The sequence below is a fragment of the Helianthus annuus genome, chromosome 16 (genome assembly GCF_002127325.2).
Source record: "Helianthus annuus cultivar XRQ/B chromosome 16, HanXRQr2.0-SUNRISE, whole genome shotgun sequence".
NCBI lineage: Eukaryota > Viridiplantae > Streptophyta > Magnoliopsida > Asterales > Asteraceae > Helianthus > Helianthus annuus.
Window position 1 is genome coordinate 57,099,383 of NC_035448.2, and position 19,721 is coordinate 57,119,103.

At 35.6% G+C, this 19,721-nt stretch overlaps 1 protein-coding gene across 1 annotated transcript; it reads left to right on the top strand.

Moving 5' to 3' along the window:
• Window positions 1-746: 746 nt before the first annotated feature.
• Window positions 747-4,594, top strand: LOC110917148 (NADP-dependent malic enzyme). The gene is made up of 16 exons (XM_022161752.2): window positions 747-1,048; window positions 1,394-1,589; window positions 1,708-1,859; window positions 1,948-2,053; window positions 2,165-2,230; window positions 2,346-2,441; window positions 2,544-2,615; window positions 2,710-2,892; window positions 2,975-3,022; window positions 3,114-3,266; window positions 3,359-3,448; window positions 3,552-3,629; window positions 3,720-3,794; window positions 3,887-3,977; window positions 4,099-4,227; window positions 4,332-4,594. Exons 1-16 carry the CDS (start codon window positions 921-923, stop codon window positions 4,418-4,420), a joined length of 1,752 nt encoding a protein of 583 aa, XP_022017444.1. The 5' UTR covers window positions 747-920; the 3' UTR covers window positions 4,421-4,594.
• Window positions 4,595-19,721: the final 15,127 nt, after the last annotated feature.

Consider the following 19,721-nt stretch of genomic DNA (forward strand, 5'->3'; position numbering starts at 1 on the left):
TAAAAGCAAGTTCGGATTTACTACTTATATAATATAATATTAAAAATGTGAAATATTCTCAATCAAACACCTTCTATATACACTTAAAACACAAAGTCGGTGAAAACCCCACCAGTTTTACCTCCCATACTTTCACGATATTACAATTTTAGTCTCTTGACTTTGATATCTTCAAAGTTTCATAAAATAGCAAGTTTAGTCACTAAACTACTATTCCATTTTACAAATACTTTGCTTTTGACACCCTAATTTGGTGGTAGTTTCCTTTTCAACCCCAACCTTGTTATAGTTTTCTTCTTACCCCTAAAACTTTATCAAATTTTATCTTTACCCTTTCTTAGCCCTTAAGTTTACGAAATGCATTTTTTAACCACTTAACTTTTTATGAACTTTGTAAATGCCACTTTGACCCCCTCGAGAGTTTTTGCCTTGATGATATAAATTCGAGTTAGTCGGGTCGCGTATAATACGTTACGATTGTACGATATAAATTCGATTTACGTTACGTTTTGATCCAATTTCAATGCAACTATATGATACATTGAGTTCAATCGGATACGTCAAAACGTACGTTTTCATATAGTTAACATATTACATAACGCTTGGACTGATTTGTTCGATATTTGTGAAGTACCCGCGCCGCAACGCGCACAGGTCTTATCTTATTACTAGTTCTACATATTAAGAAGCAGAGAATCAATTTTTAGTATTTGATTATTGATATGAACAGAAAAAAAAGAAGCCACCAAAGTTGATAAGAAGAGTAAAATGGACATAACACGTTTATGACTTTTCTACATGTTTGACTAATTAGCAGGAGGCAACTTTGTGTATATATATGCGCACTACGTACAGACTTCATCACATTATTTCAATTCCTTACATTATTACAACACTTTTGGAACATCTAGAAACAAAAAATGGAGAAGAACGGAGAGTCTGTAGTTGACCCTAACTCCGCCATTGGCGGTGGCGTTGATGACGTCTACGGCGAAGATCGTGCATCGGAGGACCAACTCATCACTCCGTGGACTGTCTCTGTCGCTAGGTATAATCATCAAAACACCATTGCATAACTGTATTTACTTTGAGCTAATGATTTTGTGTATTATTATCATCTGAATTTAAGTATATTGATGTTTGATAATCTGTTCGGATGATGTATAGATCGATCGCTTTGATTAATGTTAGTTATTTGTTGATTGTTGATGTTGAATTGAACTTTGACCTAGATGATTTAGTGAGTTACAGTGTTTTCCTTTTGCTTGTTTGATTTGCATAAAGTTGTGCTGATTAGGTCAGTGTGTGCGTGTGTTGAAGTGAGAATTTACAGTTTTTTGCTTGTTTATCGATTCGGATTTTGCTTTAAGTGCTAAAAGTTTGGTGTTTGTAGTGGATACACTTTGCTGAGGGATCCACACCATAACAAGGGGCTTGCGTTTACCGAGAGGGAAAGAGATTCTCATTACTTGCGCGGTCTGTTGCCTCCGGCTGTTGCCACACAGGAACTTCAGGAGAAGAAGTTGATGCAAAATATCCGCAGTTATGAAGTTCCCTTGCACAAATATGTGGCTATGATGGAACTCGAGGTATCATCTTACTTTGATTTCCGGTGATCAACGTATTTTACAAATTGAATTTAGGATGTTTCTGAAGATGATCCTTGTTAATAGTATTAGTTCATATTTGTTCTGTTATGGTTTATAGGAGCGAAACGAAAGGCTGTTCTACAAGCTTCTTATCGATAATGTGGAAGAGCTTCTCCCTGTTGTGTACACTCCCACAGTTGGTGAGGCATGCCAGAAATACGGGAGTATATTCAAGCGTCCTCAGGGTCTCTACATTAGTTTGAAAGAGAAGTAAGGCTGATAGATCGAACTGTGTTTACTTGATATATGTGTTATTTCAAATTAGCATGTCTTGACAGTGATATACCCTGATTTACAGGGGAAAGATTCTTGAGGTACTCAGGAACTGGCCTGAGAGGAATATTCAAGTTATTGTGGTGACAGATGGTGAGCGTATCTTGGGATTGGGAGATCTTGGGTGTCAGGTACAATAAGCTAATCTTCTTAACGTTACGATTACGTTTCATCGATGTCATAGAAGTTCTATCCGATGTAAATATTGTTGTCCAATAATGGAACTTCTTAAATTCGTACAGGGTATGGGAATTCCAGTTGGGAAACTTGCTTTATATACTGCACTTGGAGGAGTTAGGCCTTCTGCGGTAAGCCATATTAAATAAACTGTTTTTATCAAATTTTGTACTCAGTTTAAAACTGGAAGCAGGTTTAAAACCGATCCGTTGTAAATCTGAATATGGTCTTTAACTTGCTATGTAGTGCTTGCCTGTTACCATTGATGTGGGGACGAACAATCAGAAGCTACTAGACGATGAGTTCTATATTGGTCTTAGACAAAAGAGGGCCACCGGAAAGGTACATTGAGACCGTTAAACTAAATTAGGGTCATTAAAGTTATATAGATTTATTGTTACTTTTATCATCTCTTTTTTATTTTAACATCTATTGTTTCTGCAGGAATATTATGACTTGCTTGAAGAGTTCATGTCTGCAGTCAAGCAAAACTACGGTGAAAAAGTCCTCGTGCAGGTAATAATTCATACATCTTCTAAAAGATAAGAGTCATAACTCATAAGCTCATCTTTACATGAAGTCTTATGTTGGTACTGTCAAAAATTTGCAGTTTGAAGACTTTGCTAACCACAACGCTTTTGAGCTGTTGGCCAAATACAGAACCAGTCATTTGGTTTTCAATGACGATATACAGGGGACTGCATCGGTGGTTCTTGCTGGTCTTGTTGCATCACTGAAATTACTTGGCGGTAGCTTGGCTGATCACACGTTCTTGTTCCTTGGTGCTGGGGAAGTAAGACATTGTATTACAATTTTTGTTATAATATTTCTTGTAATCATACGGATATCTTATGTAATACATCTTTGTATTTCAGGCAGGGACTGGTATAGCAGAGCTTATAGCTCTTGAAATATCAACAAAGGTAACAGCTTTATGTTGAAGATTACCTTTTAGTACTATCACATGCAATGATAATTGCTGCTTTTCTTAACATTTTGTTTTAACTTTTATAGACAGGTATTCCCGTTGAAGAGGCTCGTAAGAAGATATGGCTGGTGGACTCTAAGGGGTTGATTGTTAGCTCTCGTAAAGGTTCCCTTCAGCACTTTAAGCAACCGTGGGCTCATGAACATGAGCCTGTTTCAACTCTCTTAGATGCTGTCAAGGTGAGACGTTTGTGATGATTTCTTCACTATTCATGATCAAATATGTTTACCGATTTTGTGTGATGTTTAATTTCGTCTTCAATGATCATCAGGCCATCAAACCATCCGTCTTGATTGGAACATCTGGGGTAGGACAGACATTTACAAAGGAAGTGGTTGAGGCCATGGCAGCCTTCAACGAGGTTCTCTCTCTCTCTCTCTCTCTCTCTCTCTCACACACACACACACACTCTTTCTCACACACACACACAAAAACTAAAGTAACAAATATATTATTGTTTGCAGAGACCACTTATTATGGCTCTCTCCAATCCAACCTCACAAGCCGAGTGCACTGCTGAACAAGCTTACACGTGGACCGAGGTAACTGAAATTAGCTACTTTCAACTTCCATAAAAAAAAAAAAACTCTCCATGTTAACACAAACTTAACATCTAATCGATCATGGTGTAGGGCCGTGCGATATTTTCCAGTGGCAGTCCTTTTGATCCTTATGAATACAATGGCAACCTCTTCATTCCTGGCCAGGTTATACTCTCACTTATGCGTTATAAAATTTCGGTGGAAATCTAATAATCGATCATTCAAACTCTTATTATTTTGTCTTCATATAAATCCAGGCAAACAATGCGTACATTTTCCCTGGACTTGGTTTTGGGTTGGTCATTTCTGGTGCGATTCGTGTACATGATGAGATGCTTTTGGCAGCATGTAAGTGCTGACTATATATATTTCGTATTATAAATAATGCATTACAAATGTTGATTTTATGCAATATGGATTGCCCATAGCATTGTAGAACTAATTTAGTTATCTTTTTTTTTTGTTACAGCCGAGGCATTGGCAAATCAAGTAACACAAGAGCACTACGATAAAGGGATGATTTATCCCCCACTTACTAACATCAGGAAGATTTCAGCTCATATTGCGGCAAATGTTGCTGCTAAAGCATATGACCTTGGTGAGTAGCGTCTTACCATTGTGTCGAAACTGCGAGTTAATTTTTTGGATTTTTTAGTAACTTGTGTTGTTACCTTAACTAAAAACTGGCCGAATGTATTTCAGGTTTGGCAACACGTCTCCCCCGCCCTACCGATCTAGTTAAGTATGCCGAGAGTTGTATGTACACCCCCAACTACCGAAGCTACAGATAAACAACTAGAGAAATCCTATGCTGTTCAAAGTGTTGCTGTATTTGAGTCTTGTGATATTGTTTCTGTATTCTTTTGCTTTATGTTGAGATCTTTATCTTTTTCAGTGGTTATGGTGTGAAGTTCGTCTTTAGTTCAATAACATAAGCTTTTTAATTATTACATATGTTTCTGGTCCCTCAATCTTTGTTCTTTCTTCTTAAATATATATAGAGGTTAACGTACGCGATGTATTTTCAACGTGCGATTTCATTCATCAACATGCGATTTCTGATACGCACCCACCTGCGAATTGTGTTTTCATCCCCACATGCGAATTGTGTTTTCACACCAACATGCGATATTGAAAATTTTATGCACGCTCTTTTTTTTATAACGTGCGAATTCTAATCGCGTACGTAATGTACGTTAAGGATAATTGTACGATACACTTTTTCATATATATATATATATATATATATATATATATATATATATATATATATATATATATATATATATAGGGGATGGTTCAAATGAAAACCACTTTTATTGTGAAAACTCGAAAACTAACTAAAAAAGCCTAAAAAAACCTAAAAAACATACAAAATTTTTTTTTTTTTACAATTTTTTTTAGAAAAATCGCTACTTTTTATATATGGAAAAAAATTTCAAAAAAAAAAAAAAAATTGGTTGTACTGCACATGTGCACTAATACGGAAAGCCTAAACCACTTAACCCACCCCCCACCGACACCCCCCAAAAACCTAACCCCCCCCCCCCCACCCCCCCCCCCCAAAAAAAAAAAAAAAAAAACTAAACCCCCCCACCCCCCACCCTCCCGAAAACCTAAAACTAAACCCTAAACATAAACACGAAAAAAACCTAACCCCACCCCCACCCCCCAAAAACCTAAACCCCCCTCCCCCCCACACCCAAAAACCTAATCCTAATCCTAATCCTAAACCTCCAAAAAAACTAACCCTAAAAGCTAAACTAGAATCAAAAAGCTAATTTTAAGCATGTAATGCACATTGTAGTACATGTTATATTGCACATGTGCATTACTATAATAATAGTACTGAAAACAAGACGACACCATAAATCTTTTTTTATATCATAAAAAATATGCTCGAATATACTTGAATGAAAGATAAGAAAATTTGTGATCTTATGGTGTCATTTTTGTTTTAAAATGATAACGTATGGAGAAACGGGAAATGTTTGAAAAGTTATATATTTTTTGTTCCAATTTTACCCCTCCTTCATTAAAAGGCTTCCCCCCCTCCTTTTTAGTGGGTTTTAGTTAGTTTTCTAGTTTTCACAATAACTAGTGGTTTTCATTTGAACTTTCCCCTATATATATATATATATATATATATATATATATATATATATATATGTATGTATGTATGTATGTAGGGGAGAGTTCATTGGGGAACACCAAAAAAATGGGGAACTGGGGAACAGGGGCATTTTTGTCCAATTATATTTCTTTTACCCATTCCATATACGCGTTCCATTTTCATCTCTCCGTCAACGGCATCTCCGACGACCATCACCGCCCTCTTATTCTCCGCCATCGCTGCCGTCCTCACCACCTCCGCCGTCCTCACCATCTCCGCCACCTCCGCCATCCTCACCATCTCCGCCACCGCCATACCTTGCAAAGCAATCTTCTGCATCACATCATCCTCATCCTTCTACCCTACCAACAATCTCCACCATCAAAACCCTAAAAATCCCCCTCGCTTCACCTTACCCGACGCTCCGATCAACTTTGTTCCGCTTGATTTTCGATGGTGCAACAATCGCACGTTCAGGTTTTTATAGCTAAATTCTGATTCTGGTAATATGAAATCTGACTTATTTTATCGTGATTTGTGTTGTTTCTAGGCTTTCTCAGACATTTGCATTTGTTCCGATAGTTGTTGAATCTGAATACACATCATAAAGGTAATACGTCTGACTGGATGGTTAAAATTTGTAATCGTTAACTTAAAATCTGAAATTAAATTGTACTTTCGGCATCGATTGTGATAGGTCGATTTCTAGAACTTAAATTTGGTTTCTATTTGATTTATTTTGCTATGTAGGCTGTTCATGATTTTTATTTCCTATGATTTATGCACCGATTTTCATCTCACACTCGTTTTCACATTGTATGAAGAACGGTGACGGTGACAGTTAGGATTTTCTTTAGTTTTGATTTGAATTCAAGACGACTAAGATTTTGAAAATTGAAGATTTTTAAATTGTGTATAAATTGTATTCAGATTTGAATCATTGACAGCAAATGTAGATGCAATTTCATGTGTTCTTTTGCTTTAATTAGTGCATTTCTCATTTATTTTTGTTGCTTAGGTCAGTTTTTAATCAATAAAGAAGATGTGTGCATGAAAATAACTTTTTCTACATGTAACAATAAGTTTTTTTACAAGTTAATATAAGTTTTTACATGTAAAATTATGTAATAATGGCATAATTGTTTGTTTACAGATCTGAGCCTCATAATCGTTTTATCACATCGGTAACAGTACCGGTCTATGTAGTTAATATCAGTGATATATCGGTTATTGGCTCTCATGTAAAATATCAGTGTCAAATATCGGTACTAATATTATCGGTGATATTGACCGATATATCTCCGATATAGATATATCACTAAATTGTTAGAGTTAAATGGCGATATATAGAAATTCCGCATGATATTAAATTACCGATAACAATATCTGATATTTTACCGCATTAACTGCATGATGGGTACTGGTATAGATCGGTCATGTTTTTAGTTTTGGTACTTTCAATGATGCTAGTACTGAACCCACAAAATCAGTAAGATTGACGGTTGGTTTTGACGTATGTTGGCCGAAACCGAGCCAGTTTGGCTCAAAATCCGGTTTGTGCACCTCTACAATCAACCATCACTTTATATTATGGTGAACATCAAAATTTGATTACCAATATAACATTCTAGACTATCATAAGGCAGTTTTTCTGATTTAAAAGGCTATGATGATCACTTTTAGTGATTTCTCTCGTGATTTAAACAATTTTGAGATTATCTGCATCTTGGTAGGACAACTCGGATGGGTATCATAATCCCAAACTACTATGGAATCCAATGCAAGTTATTTGTATAGTCTAAGTGGTAAAGACGCTCAACCTATGGAGCATTTCCAATGTCATTGGTCAAAATCGAATGTGACTTTGATGTTTTAACCGAATGTGACGTTGAACAAAAACTGTGACTTTGATGTTTTAATCGAATTATGTAAGATTGGTTGTTATTTGTCACCTTCGTACGATGAGAACATTAAGATGTTAAATATGAGTTTGCATTGATCAGACTAGGTATATATTGAACTTTATTTGACCAAATTATATATTGAATTTGATATTACAGTTTCAAAAAAAATAAAAAAGGCTTAATGGGCCGGGCTTTTTTCAAATTAACATGTTAAATGAGCGATTGTATTGAACAACTAAACTCGAACTGACTTTATTTGACCAAACACGTTAAAATAAGTTTTTTACGATAAATTTTAACATGTTAAACAAAATTTTGCATTGACCAACTAAGTTCGATTCAACTTTATTTGACCAAATTATATATTGACTTTCGGATTATAGTCCAAAATTTAAAAAAAAAGTTTTGTGTGGAGTCTAGAGGCATCAAAATATTAAATTAAATAAGTTAACATGTTAAATGAGCGTTTGTATTGAACAACTGATGTGTGTAAAATGCAACATATAAAACACATCATTTAAGGCATAAAACTAACCCTTTTTAAGTACTAATGTTGGAAAAAGAGTGTTTTTGTCTTCCTTTTGTATTTTCAGGATGAAATGAGCTCAAAATCACAAAAGAAGCAAAAAGACTACTAAATCTACCATAAATACAAGAAAAGGAACAAAAGTGAACTGCCCGGACCCTCAACGGCACCTCCCAAGACAAAGAAAAGAGAAACAGAGTCTGAACACGCCCCGTGTCCAGTGAACACGGGGGCGTGCCCAGGAAGCAGCAGAAAAGACAAACCAGTAGAAGCTTCCATTGCTCACCACGGGGCCGTGCCCAGCGGACACGGGGGCGTGTTGAAAGTACAGCAGGCGCATTAATTGTAATTCGCAATTACAATTAATGAAGAGAGAGAATGTCAGACGGGCACGGGGCCGTGTTCAGCGAACACGGGGCCGTGTCCAGCGTTCTGTTCAGCCTATAAATAGAGGAGCTTGGCTTCATTCTCTCTCATCCCTTGGCACACCACCTCTCTCACACTTCATCCACCACCCACCACCACCATAACACCATCATCCACCACCATCATCCATTGTCCATCATAGAGTGTGTGAGTCGTCTCGGGATCCAAGATTGATCGTAAGAGTTCTTGACAATCAAGGCCATGTTTGCCTAAGTCTCTTACATCACTTGGTGAAGACAAGTGTTTAGTATAATACTTTTTATTTTTAATCTTTTGCACTTTTTATTTGGTTTTGTATTAATGACTTTAATAACTAGTTACTTATGTTGAAGGTGATCTTTCCTTATCGTTTGTCCGTGGTGTCTTGGCATTATTTTACTGTCTATATAAAATAAAAGATTTTCACCATTCATATCTCCACGGTCTATATGGAGGTATGTTGGCTACCTGGTCGGGGGTTAAGGGAACGGTTTGGTAAAGGTCTTGCCCTTGTTCAGCGTTTAGAGGTCCTGCTTGGGACCTGGGTCAAATTTAGTAGGATCTCCTTCAATACCCATAGGTATTGGATGGCGGGGATCCAAACTCTTTGACCCCCTCATAAGCTAACTACTATTAATACTATAACCCGGCTATTTAGGACTGTATCCCTGCTGACTCAGACTACTTAGCCGAGGGTAACGTCACCGCCAAAAGCGGGGCCTACCATAATTTGCATTAATAACTTAATTCATTATCTTTCAATAATCCAACTCTTTAGGATTGTATCCTTGCTGACTCAAACTACTGGGTTGAGGGTAACGTCACCTCCGAAAAAGGGGCCTACTACAATAACTAAGATAATCTCTTAAACAAGTGCAAAAGTGCGAAAATAATCAAAGGTTATACTAATACACGTGTCGGATCCAAGTGATTCATCTTGTCTATCTGTTTTTATTTTATTTTATTTTTCAGCATTTAGTTAGTTTTTATTTTTCTTAGTTTAAAACATTTTTCTAACTTTTTGATTTGATTAGACGTTGAGGATAAACCGGTATTAAAAGCTCTTGTGTCCTTGGACGACCTCGGTATCTTACCAACACTATACTACGTCCACGATGGGTGCACTTGCCCATATGTGTGTTTAGTGTTAGTAAATATCGTGTTTTATAAATTTAAAACTTGGCTAAAAGTGTAAAAAGGGCTTAAAAATATATCTAAAATTATATTACACTACACGCACATCAAGTTTTTGGCGCCGCTGCCGGGGACACAAGGATTTTAAGAAAGTTAGGAATCAACGGCCTAATCATCTTTTTATTTTTCTTTAATTTTTAGGATTTTTTTTAGATTTTTCAGCTTCTGCAGAGCTCAGCACGGGGCCGTGCCCGCTGAACACGCCCCCGTGCCCAATCATTGGAACTGGCAATCCTGTTTTATATCAGACAGTAGGCTGAACACGGGGCCGTGTCCACTCAACACGCCCCCGTGCCCAAGATTCAGTTGCTGAAAACAGAACCGTTTGATCCCGGCGGTTGGTAACTTCTGATACAAACATGAGTAATAGTGATTCTTTTTACTTTCGGCACTCTTATGGTTTGTGGTGTCAAATATGTGGAGGCGAACACGAGGAATTAAAATGTTTCTTCCTCACTTATAGGCCACACTATATAGACCCACCAATTCCTTGTAGCCTTAAGAGGGGCGAAAGTAAAAATAAACACTATTTCTCCCTCGAATGCGCCCAACCGGATATTCTAGGAGATATGCTCCTTGACGAGCTATTTCAACTAGAAGAACTACTTCTAAATTGGTCAAAAGAACTTAGGAAGGATTTCTTAGATCCATCCCTAGACGATGACCATGAGGAAATGTTGGAACCGCATTCTGACAACCTCGTTGCTCCCGAAAATACCTTTCTTCCTAGACAAGACATGGACGATAGTCGTCCCTGTGCCGATTGTGCCGTGAAGGACTCCCCATCGACCTCGTTCGGTGCATACATAGACCTGAGCGATTCGGCATACACCTTCTTTAACGAGAGCCCGGGAAAGGGTTGGACTTGTCCACCTAGAATGAAAATAGGAATTACCCTCACCGACAACCTCTTGCGTTCTCGCCTTAGTATAGGACAATTAAGGTATCTTAGGCACTTTGGGGTTGTTCCAACAAGTCAGGAGCCACCCGATATAAGTAAGCGCCTTAGAAAAGACAAAACTCCACGAGACAGTCCTCCGACACGGGGCCGTGTCCGGTCACCACGACCCCGTGTTCGCTCAGAAGATTTTCTGCTGATTCTGTCAGAATACGGACAAAATGTGTCAGGATTTTCTCTGCACACGGGGCCGTGTCCGGCGGACACGGGGCCGTGTTCAGTGTGCTGTCGTTTTCTTTAAATGCAGCCTGAATCCTGCTCATTTTTGACCACTCCACCAAGCAGAGATCCCTGGAATCTTCACATATACCATCCTAGGTAAGTACCAAAAGAAGGTTCCTAAGGACCATCTTATCTTCTCCACTTTTGTGCATTTCCTCTTCTTCCAAAAATTTTTCAAACCCTACCTCCATGGAAGCTTGGAAACCCATGATTCCAACCTTCTATGCAAGGTTTGTAGGAATTTTCGCTATGGATTCTTGTCTAAAGTTAGTTCCATAACTGTGTTTTTAAATTATCTAAGCTCATAACACGACAAAAGTATATAGAAATAATTTAAAAACCTAGAACCATTAGACAAAAATTCCTGCAGACAGTGAACACGGGGCCGTGCTCACTGAGCACGGGGCCGTGTTCGAGGTACTGTTTTGTAAAAATTTAGTTCCTCGGCTTGTTTCGCAGAAAATGGCCAGCCGGAACAGCGGAGCATCTTCAAGGAATAACCGAAATGGAAGGAGATCGTCCACCGCAGAGGATTCCCTAGTAAACTACGTTTACGCTTTAAGGGAAGCCGTGGACGAATTGACAAGTGTAGAAGAAGCTTTGGTGGATCGCGTTAATCATCTGACGATAAGTTTGGAGGGCTGCCTGCAAGAAGTAAACCTTCTGCACCAAAGGATAAACCTTCTTGCTTCCCCGCCTTTGGTTCCGGTGATTACACACAGGGCGTGGAATGTGGTACCCGAGGTTATCATTCCAGCAGAATGGCACGCCTTGCACCAAGTATCGCAACCAAGGGTAGTGCAAGGAGTCCCGGTAAGCGCTCCTCCTCAAGATACCGACGAGAATGAAGCTACCTTCTACCTCCCAAGGGAGATAGAAGAATGGCTTTGAGTGAGAACCTAGGAGCCATGGGCTGAAGAATGTTTCTACATCGGGAAGCTATTCCCGAAATTTTCCTAAATAAGTAGAACCTTTATGATAACCTTATGTATCCCTTAGTTAATTAACTATATTTATGTAATCTCTCTATTAGCAATGTTATGATGGTTTTTTATGATTTATGGACTCATGGTGGTAATGGATGAAAAAGGGAACGAGAAAAAATGGAACCATGCAGAAGAACAGAACAAACCGACAAAAATCTCCATAACAGAAGGCTCCACACGGGCCGTGCCCAACCAACACGGCCCCGTGCTGAGCCCCCTGCAGGAAATCTCCCAGTTCAGGTAACTGGACACGGGCCGTGTTCAGCGAACACGCCCCCGTGTCCAGGCTTCTGTTTCAATTCTATAATTTTTGTTACTGGCACTTGACCACGGGGCCGTGCCCGGTCAACACGGGGCCGTGTCCAGAGTGCCAGTAACACAAATCTTTGTTTTTAAACACACTTTTACATATTCTAATCAACCAAAAACTCTATTTTTGGACACATTGAGGACAATGTGTAATTTAAGTGTGGGGGGGATGCTAAAACCTTGAAATTTTTGCAAAATCCTAAAACAAGCCTTACACAAAACTCTATTGGAACCGCTAAACACCCCAAATTTTTTTTTCAAAAACTTTTTCATTTTTTTTATTTACTTGTCTTAGTTTAAGTTGGGAATAACAAGTTATAAAAGGGTTATATTTTTACAAACTTACAACCAATAGCGTCGTGATAAAAAGAACTAACATAAGAAAATTATGAAACGGTATAACAAGTCTAGCTAAAATTCGATTATATATGCTTGGTCACATTAAAAACCCATTCCCACAAAAAGTGAGTTTTGAGCCTATATTGAGCATAAAAATACATATACTTAGATTAAATGCTCATTTTTCGTTTCTTGTGTGAATAGCCGCTCGGTCTTTACAAATCTAGAACTTGCCACGACGATACATTCCCGGTCCTTACCAACTTAAACCCAAGTAAGTAAATGATAGAGGCATTAGGACTAACTATTTTTCTTTCAAAACCATTATTTTTCATTTTTTTTTACCTACCCAAAATCCCCCTAGAAAACCCCTTTGAGCCTAAACCTTTCATTTCATTACCCCCAAAACAATTTTCTACCCACCAAAAACCTTTTTCATTTTTTCACCTTTATTTTAGTGACAAACTCGGTTTTTCATAAACATACCTTTACGTGATCAAAAAAAAAAAAAAAAAATGTTGAAGTCAAAAACAAACATAAGCTACAAAAAGCTTGTTTGGAGAAATACTTCAAAAATAAATGTCACCAAAAATAAGGTATTTTACGAAAACCGACACTTGTTACGATTTTCGCCCTTTTTACTAACCACTAACCAACCACCCACCTTTAAACCCAAGCCTTCACCCCAAAAAGACCTCTTGATATTTACAAAGGTAAAAGTTAAAAAGGAGGAGGATTGATCACTTGGCAAGCATATGGAAAATGTAAATCCGTGCCGCTCTCGAGCGATTCACTTAAATATACACCTTCGGCCGAGTGATTGAGTGATCTCCCGTGAGGTATGTGAACTTGTATATAAATGGAATTTTAATAAGGCATGCTATGCCAAATTAAGTAGTTTATCTTATGAAAAGTTCAAAATAAACCATGACGAATAAGATTGTAAATAAGGTAAAAATAGAACCTATACAAACCTTGGATTCCCGACACTCTAGGACAAGTTAAAAAACTTCTCTTCTACCTATTCCATTTGGGAGTGTAAGCCACATTAAAAGAGTTTTGCTTGAGGACAAGCAAAAGTTCAAGTGTGGGGGTATTTGATGTGTGTAAAATGCAACATATAAAACACATCATTTAAGGCATAAAACTAACCCTTTTTAAGTACTAATGTTGGAAAAAGAGTGTTTTTGTCTTCCTTTTGTATTTTCAGGATGAAATGAGCTCAAAATCACAAAAGAAGCAAAAAGACTACTAAATCTACCATAAATACAAGAAAAGGAACAAAAGTGAACTGCCCGGACCCTCAACGGCACCTCCCAAGACAAAGAAAAGAGAAACAGAGTCTGAACACGCCCCGTGTCCAGTGAACACGGGGGCGTGCCCAGGAAGCAGCAGAAAAGACAAACCAGTAGAAGCTTCCATTGCTCACCACGGGGCCGTGCCCAGCGGACACGGGGGCGTGTTGAAAGTACAGCAGGCGCATTAATTGTAATTCGCAATTACAATTAATGAAGAGAGAGAATGTCAGACGGGCACGGGGCCGTGTTCAGCGAACACGGGGCCGTGTCCAGCGTTCTGTTCAGCCTATAAATAGAGGAGCTTGGCTTCATTCTCTCTCATCCCTTGGCACACCACCTCTCTCACACTTCATCCACCACCCACCACCACCATAACACCATCATCCACCACCATCATCCATTGTCCATCATAGAGTGTGTGAGTCGTCTCGGGATCCAAGATTGATCGTAAGAGTTCTTGACAATCAAGGCCATGTTTGCCTAAGTCTCTTACATCACTTGGTGAAGACAAGTGTTTAGTATAATACTTTTTATTTTTAATCTTTTGCACTTTTTATTTGGTTTTGTATTAATGACTTTAATAACTAGTTACTTATGTTGAAGGTGATCTTTCCTTATCGTTTGTCCGTGGTGTCTTGGCATTATTTTACTGTCTATATAAAATAAAAGATTTTCACCATTCATATCTCCACGGTCTATATGGAGGTATGTTGGCTACCTGGTCGGGGGTTAAGGGAACGGTTTGGTAAAGGTCTTGCCCTTGTTCAGCGTTTAGAGGTCCTGCTTGGGACCTGGGTCAAATTTAGTAGGATCTCCTTCAATACCCATAGGTATTGGATGGCGGGGATCCAAACTCTTTGACCCCCTCATAAGCTAACTACTATTAATACTATAACCCGGCTATTTAGGACTGTATCCCTGCTGACTCAGACTACTTAGCCGAGGGTAACGTCACCGCCAAAAGCGGGGCCTACCATAATTTGCATTAATAACTTAATTCATTATCTTTCAATAATCCAACTCTTTAGGATTGTATCCTTGCTGACTCAAACTACTGGGTTGAGGGTAACGTCACCTCCGAAAAAGGGGCCTACTACAATAACTAAGATAATCTCTTAAACAAGTGCAAAAGTGCGAAAATAATCAAAGGTTATACTAATACACGTGTCGGATCCAAGTGATTCATCTTGTCTATCTGTTTTTATTTTATTTTATTTTTCAGCATTTAGTTAGTTTTTATTTTTCTTAGTTTAAAACATTTTTCTAACTTTTTGATTTGATTAGACGTTGAGGATAAACCGGTATTAAAAGCTCTTGTGTCCTTGGACGACCTCGGTATCTTACCAACACTATACTACGTCCACGATGGGTGCACTTGCCCATATGTGTGTTTAGTGTTAGTAAATATCGTGTTTTATAAATTTAAAACTTGGCTAAAAGTGTAAAAAGGGCTTAAAAATATATCTAAAATTATATTACACTACACGCACATCAACAACTAAACTCGAACTGACTTTATTTGACCAAACACGTTAGAATAAGTTTTTTACGATAAATTTTAACATGTTAAACAAAATTTTGCATTGACCAACTAGGTTCGATTCAACTTTATTTGACCAAATTATATATTGATTTTCGGATTATAGTCCAAAATATTAAAACAAAGTTTTGTGTAGAGCCTAGGGGTCTCAAAATATTAAATTAAATAAATTTAATATGTTGAATAAGCATTTGCATTGAACAACTAAACTCGACTTGACGTTTTTTGACCAAACATGTTAAAATAAGTCTTTTACTATAAACTTTAACATGTTAAATAAAATTTTGCATTAATCAACTAGGTTCGATTCAACTTTATTTGACCAAATTATACATTGAATTTCGAATTCTAGTTCAAAATATTAAAATAAATTTTGTGTGGAGTCTATGGGGCCTAAAAATATTAAATTAACTAAATTTAAAATGTTAAATAAGCGTTTGCATTGAACAACTAAACTCGAACTGACTTTATTTGACCAAACACGTTAAAATAAGTTTTTTACGATAAATTTTAACATTTTAAACAAAATTTTGCGTTGATCAACTTGGTTCGATTCAACTTTATTTGACTATATTATATATTGACTTTCGGATTATAGTCCAAAATATCAAAACAAAGTTTTGTGTGGAGTCTAGGGGCCTTAAAATATTAAATTAAATAAATTTAACATGTTAAATGAGCGTTTGTATTGAACAACTAAACTCGAACTGACTTTATTTGACCAAACACGTTAAAATAAATTTTTTACGATACATTTTAACATGTTAAACAAAATTTTGCATTGACCAACTAGGTTCGATTCAACTTTATTTGACCAAATTATAAATTGATTTTCGGATTATAGTCCAAAATATTAAAACAAAGTTTTGTGTAGAGTCTAGGGGTCTCAAAATATTAAATTAAATAAATTTAATATGTTAAATGAGCATTTGCATTGAACAACTAAACTCCTTACGTTATTTGACCAAACATGTTAAAATAAGTTTTTCACTATAAACTTTAACATGTTAAATAAAATTTTGCATTAATCAACTAGGTTCGATTCAACTTTATTTGACCAAATTATACATTGAATTTCGAATTCTAGTTCAAAATATTAAAATAAATTTTGTGTGGAGTCTATGGGGCCTAAAAATATTAAATTAACTAAATTTAAAATGTTAAATAAGCGTTTGCATTGAACAACTAAACTCGAACTGACTTTATTTGACCAAACACGTTAAAATAAGTTTTTTACGATAAATTTTAACATGTTAAACAAAATTTTGCGTTGATCAACTTGATTCGATTCAACTTTATTTGACTAAATTATATATTGACTTTCGGATTATAGTCCAAAATATTAAAACAAAGTTTTTTGTGGAGTCTAGGGGCCTCAAAATATTAAATTAAATAAATTTAACATGTTAAATGAGCGTTTGTATTGAACAACTAAACTCGAACTCACTTTATTTGACCAAACACGTTAAAATAAGTTTTTTACGATAAATTTTAACATGTTAAACAAAATTTTGCATTGACCAACTAGGTTCGATTCAACTTTATTTGACCAAATTATATATTGATTTTCGGATTATAGTCCAAAATATTAAAACAAAGTTTTGTGCAGAGTCTAGGGGTCTCAAAATATTAGATTAAATAAATTTAATATGTTGAATGAGCATTTGCATTGAACAACTAAACTCGACTTGACGTTATTTGACCAAACATGTTAAAATAAGTTTTTTACTATAAACTTTAACATGTTAAATAAAATTTTGCATTAATCAACTAGGTTCGATTCAACTTTATTTGACCAAATTATACATTGAATTTCGAATTCTAGTTCAAAATATTAAAATAAATTTTGTGTGGAGTTTATGGGGCCTAAAAATATTAAATTAAATTAATTTAAAATGTTAAATAAGCATTTGCATTGAACAACTAAACTCGAACTGACTTTATTTGACCAAACACGTTAAAGTAAGTTTTTTACGATAAATTTTAACATGTTAAACAAAATTTTGCGTTGATCAACTTGGTTCGATTCAACTTTATTTGACTAAATTATATATTGACTTTCGGATTATAGTCCAAAATATTAAAACAAAGTTTTGTGTGGAGTCTAGGGGCCTCAAAATATTAAATTAAAAAAATTTAACATGTTAAATGAGCGTTTGTATTGTACAACTAAACTCGAACTGACTTTATTTGACCAAACACGTTAAAATAAGTTTTTTACGATAAATTTTAACATGTTAAACAAAATTTTGCATTGACCAACTAGGTTCGATTCAACTTTATTTGACCAAATTATATATTGATTTTCGGATTATAGTCCAAAATATTAAAACAAAGTTTTGTGTAGAGTCTAGGGGTCTCAAAATGTGAAATTAAATAAATTTAATATGTTAAATGAGCATTTGCATTGAACAACTAAACTCGACTTGACGTTATTTGACCAAACATGTTAAAATAAGTTTTTTACTATAAACTTTAACATGTTAAATAAAATTTTGCATTAATCAACTAGGTTCGATTCAACTTTATTTGACCAAATTATACATTGAATTTCGAATTCTAGTTCAAAATATTAAAATAAATTTTGTGTGGAGTCTATGGGGCCTCAAAATATTAAATTAAATAAATTTAAAATGTTAAATAAACGTTTGCATTGAACAACTAAACTCGAACTGACTTTATTTGACCAAACACGTTAAAATAAGTTTTTACGATAAATTTTAACATGTTAAACAAAATTTTGCGTTGATCAACTTGGTTCGATTCAACTTTATTTGACTAAATTATATATTGACTTTCGGATTATAGTCCAAAATATTAAAACAAAGTTTTGTGTGGAGTCTAGGGGCCTCAAAATATTAAATTAAATAAATTTAACATGTTAAATGAGCGTTTGTATTGAACAACTAAACTCGAACTCACTTTATTTGACCAAACACGTTAAAATAAGTTTTTTACGATAAATTTTAACATGTTAAATAAAATTTTGCATTAATCAACTAGGTTCGATTCAACGTTATTTGACCAAACATGTTAAATTTTTATAATTATTTTACATGATAAATGTATGGTTTCTTGGTTACCCACCTTTTTGGTGTTCCTGGTGAAACCCAATCCTCGTTCACTTTTTTTTACTTTTTTATGATACTTTTAACATGTTAAATAAATCCAACCCTAATTCACTTTTTTTTTTTTTTTTTACCTTTTTTATGATACTTCTAACATGTTAAATGTAACTAAGGTAAATTAATTTAAACATGTATAATATAAATTTTGTGATTTCTTAAAAATAAAAACGTTTGGCAAGGAGAAAAACTAAACAAAAAAAGTAAAGTTAATTTTTTTTGAATGGCTAGAATTTTATTAATCACCAAAACAAATCCCACTGTATAATGGTTGCTACTAGTAAGGCACTAGTGCAGACAAACCCCCAGCGTGTTCACATATTTTACCTATTACAAACTCACCCAAAACAAATAAACAAACAAAAAACAAGCCCTACAGAAAAGAAAAAGAACACCATTTCGCCCAGTCCATCTCCTTCGTGGCTGCAGCTGGTGGAGTTATTGCTTCCTGTTATTGCGATTTTGAGGGTGTTTTCAGAATCTTTAATGAAAAGAGAATAAAAACAACCAAATAAGAAGCAAAGTTGATATTTCTACTTATTAAACTGGAAAAAAAAGGTCGGAAGTCAGTGACATGTAGCTACATCCTTACATGTAGGAAACCAATAATCCAAATGTAATAGTTAGAAGGAAAGGATATGCTTTCAAATTATACAACTTGCAACTATGACTTAAAGTCATAGTAACTCAATAATCAATTGACTGAGTTGTGTAGCAAACTCATCCGGTTAGAACCTCTATTGACTCAGTTGATCACAGTTGACCCAACCTTGACCCGGTCGCCAGAGTTGACTGGGTTGACCGTCCCTTTGACTCGTTTCCATCAATCCTGTGCTTAGATCCCCAATCTAAAACTGGTTTTGCTGCAAGAAATACAATACCACATTTGCATGAGTCTTGATTTATCATGTTAAATATTTAAAATGCTAAATACATTGTTCCTTGGTTTTTAATTTGTTTTACCGTTTATTTGGTTAAAGTAACATGTTAAATCTAATTTTATAATATATTTAACATGTTAAATATATGGTTCTCAATTTGTAATTTTTTTTTACCTTTTATCAACTGTTTTTAAAAAAAAATTTATTTTGAATTTTTTTTATTAAAAAGGCTTCTAGATGTATTAAAAAGTTTCTGCGTGTATTAATATTCAAAAGCATCAAAAGAAATTTT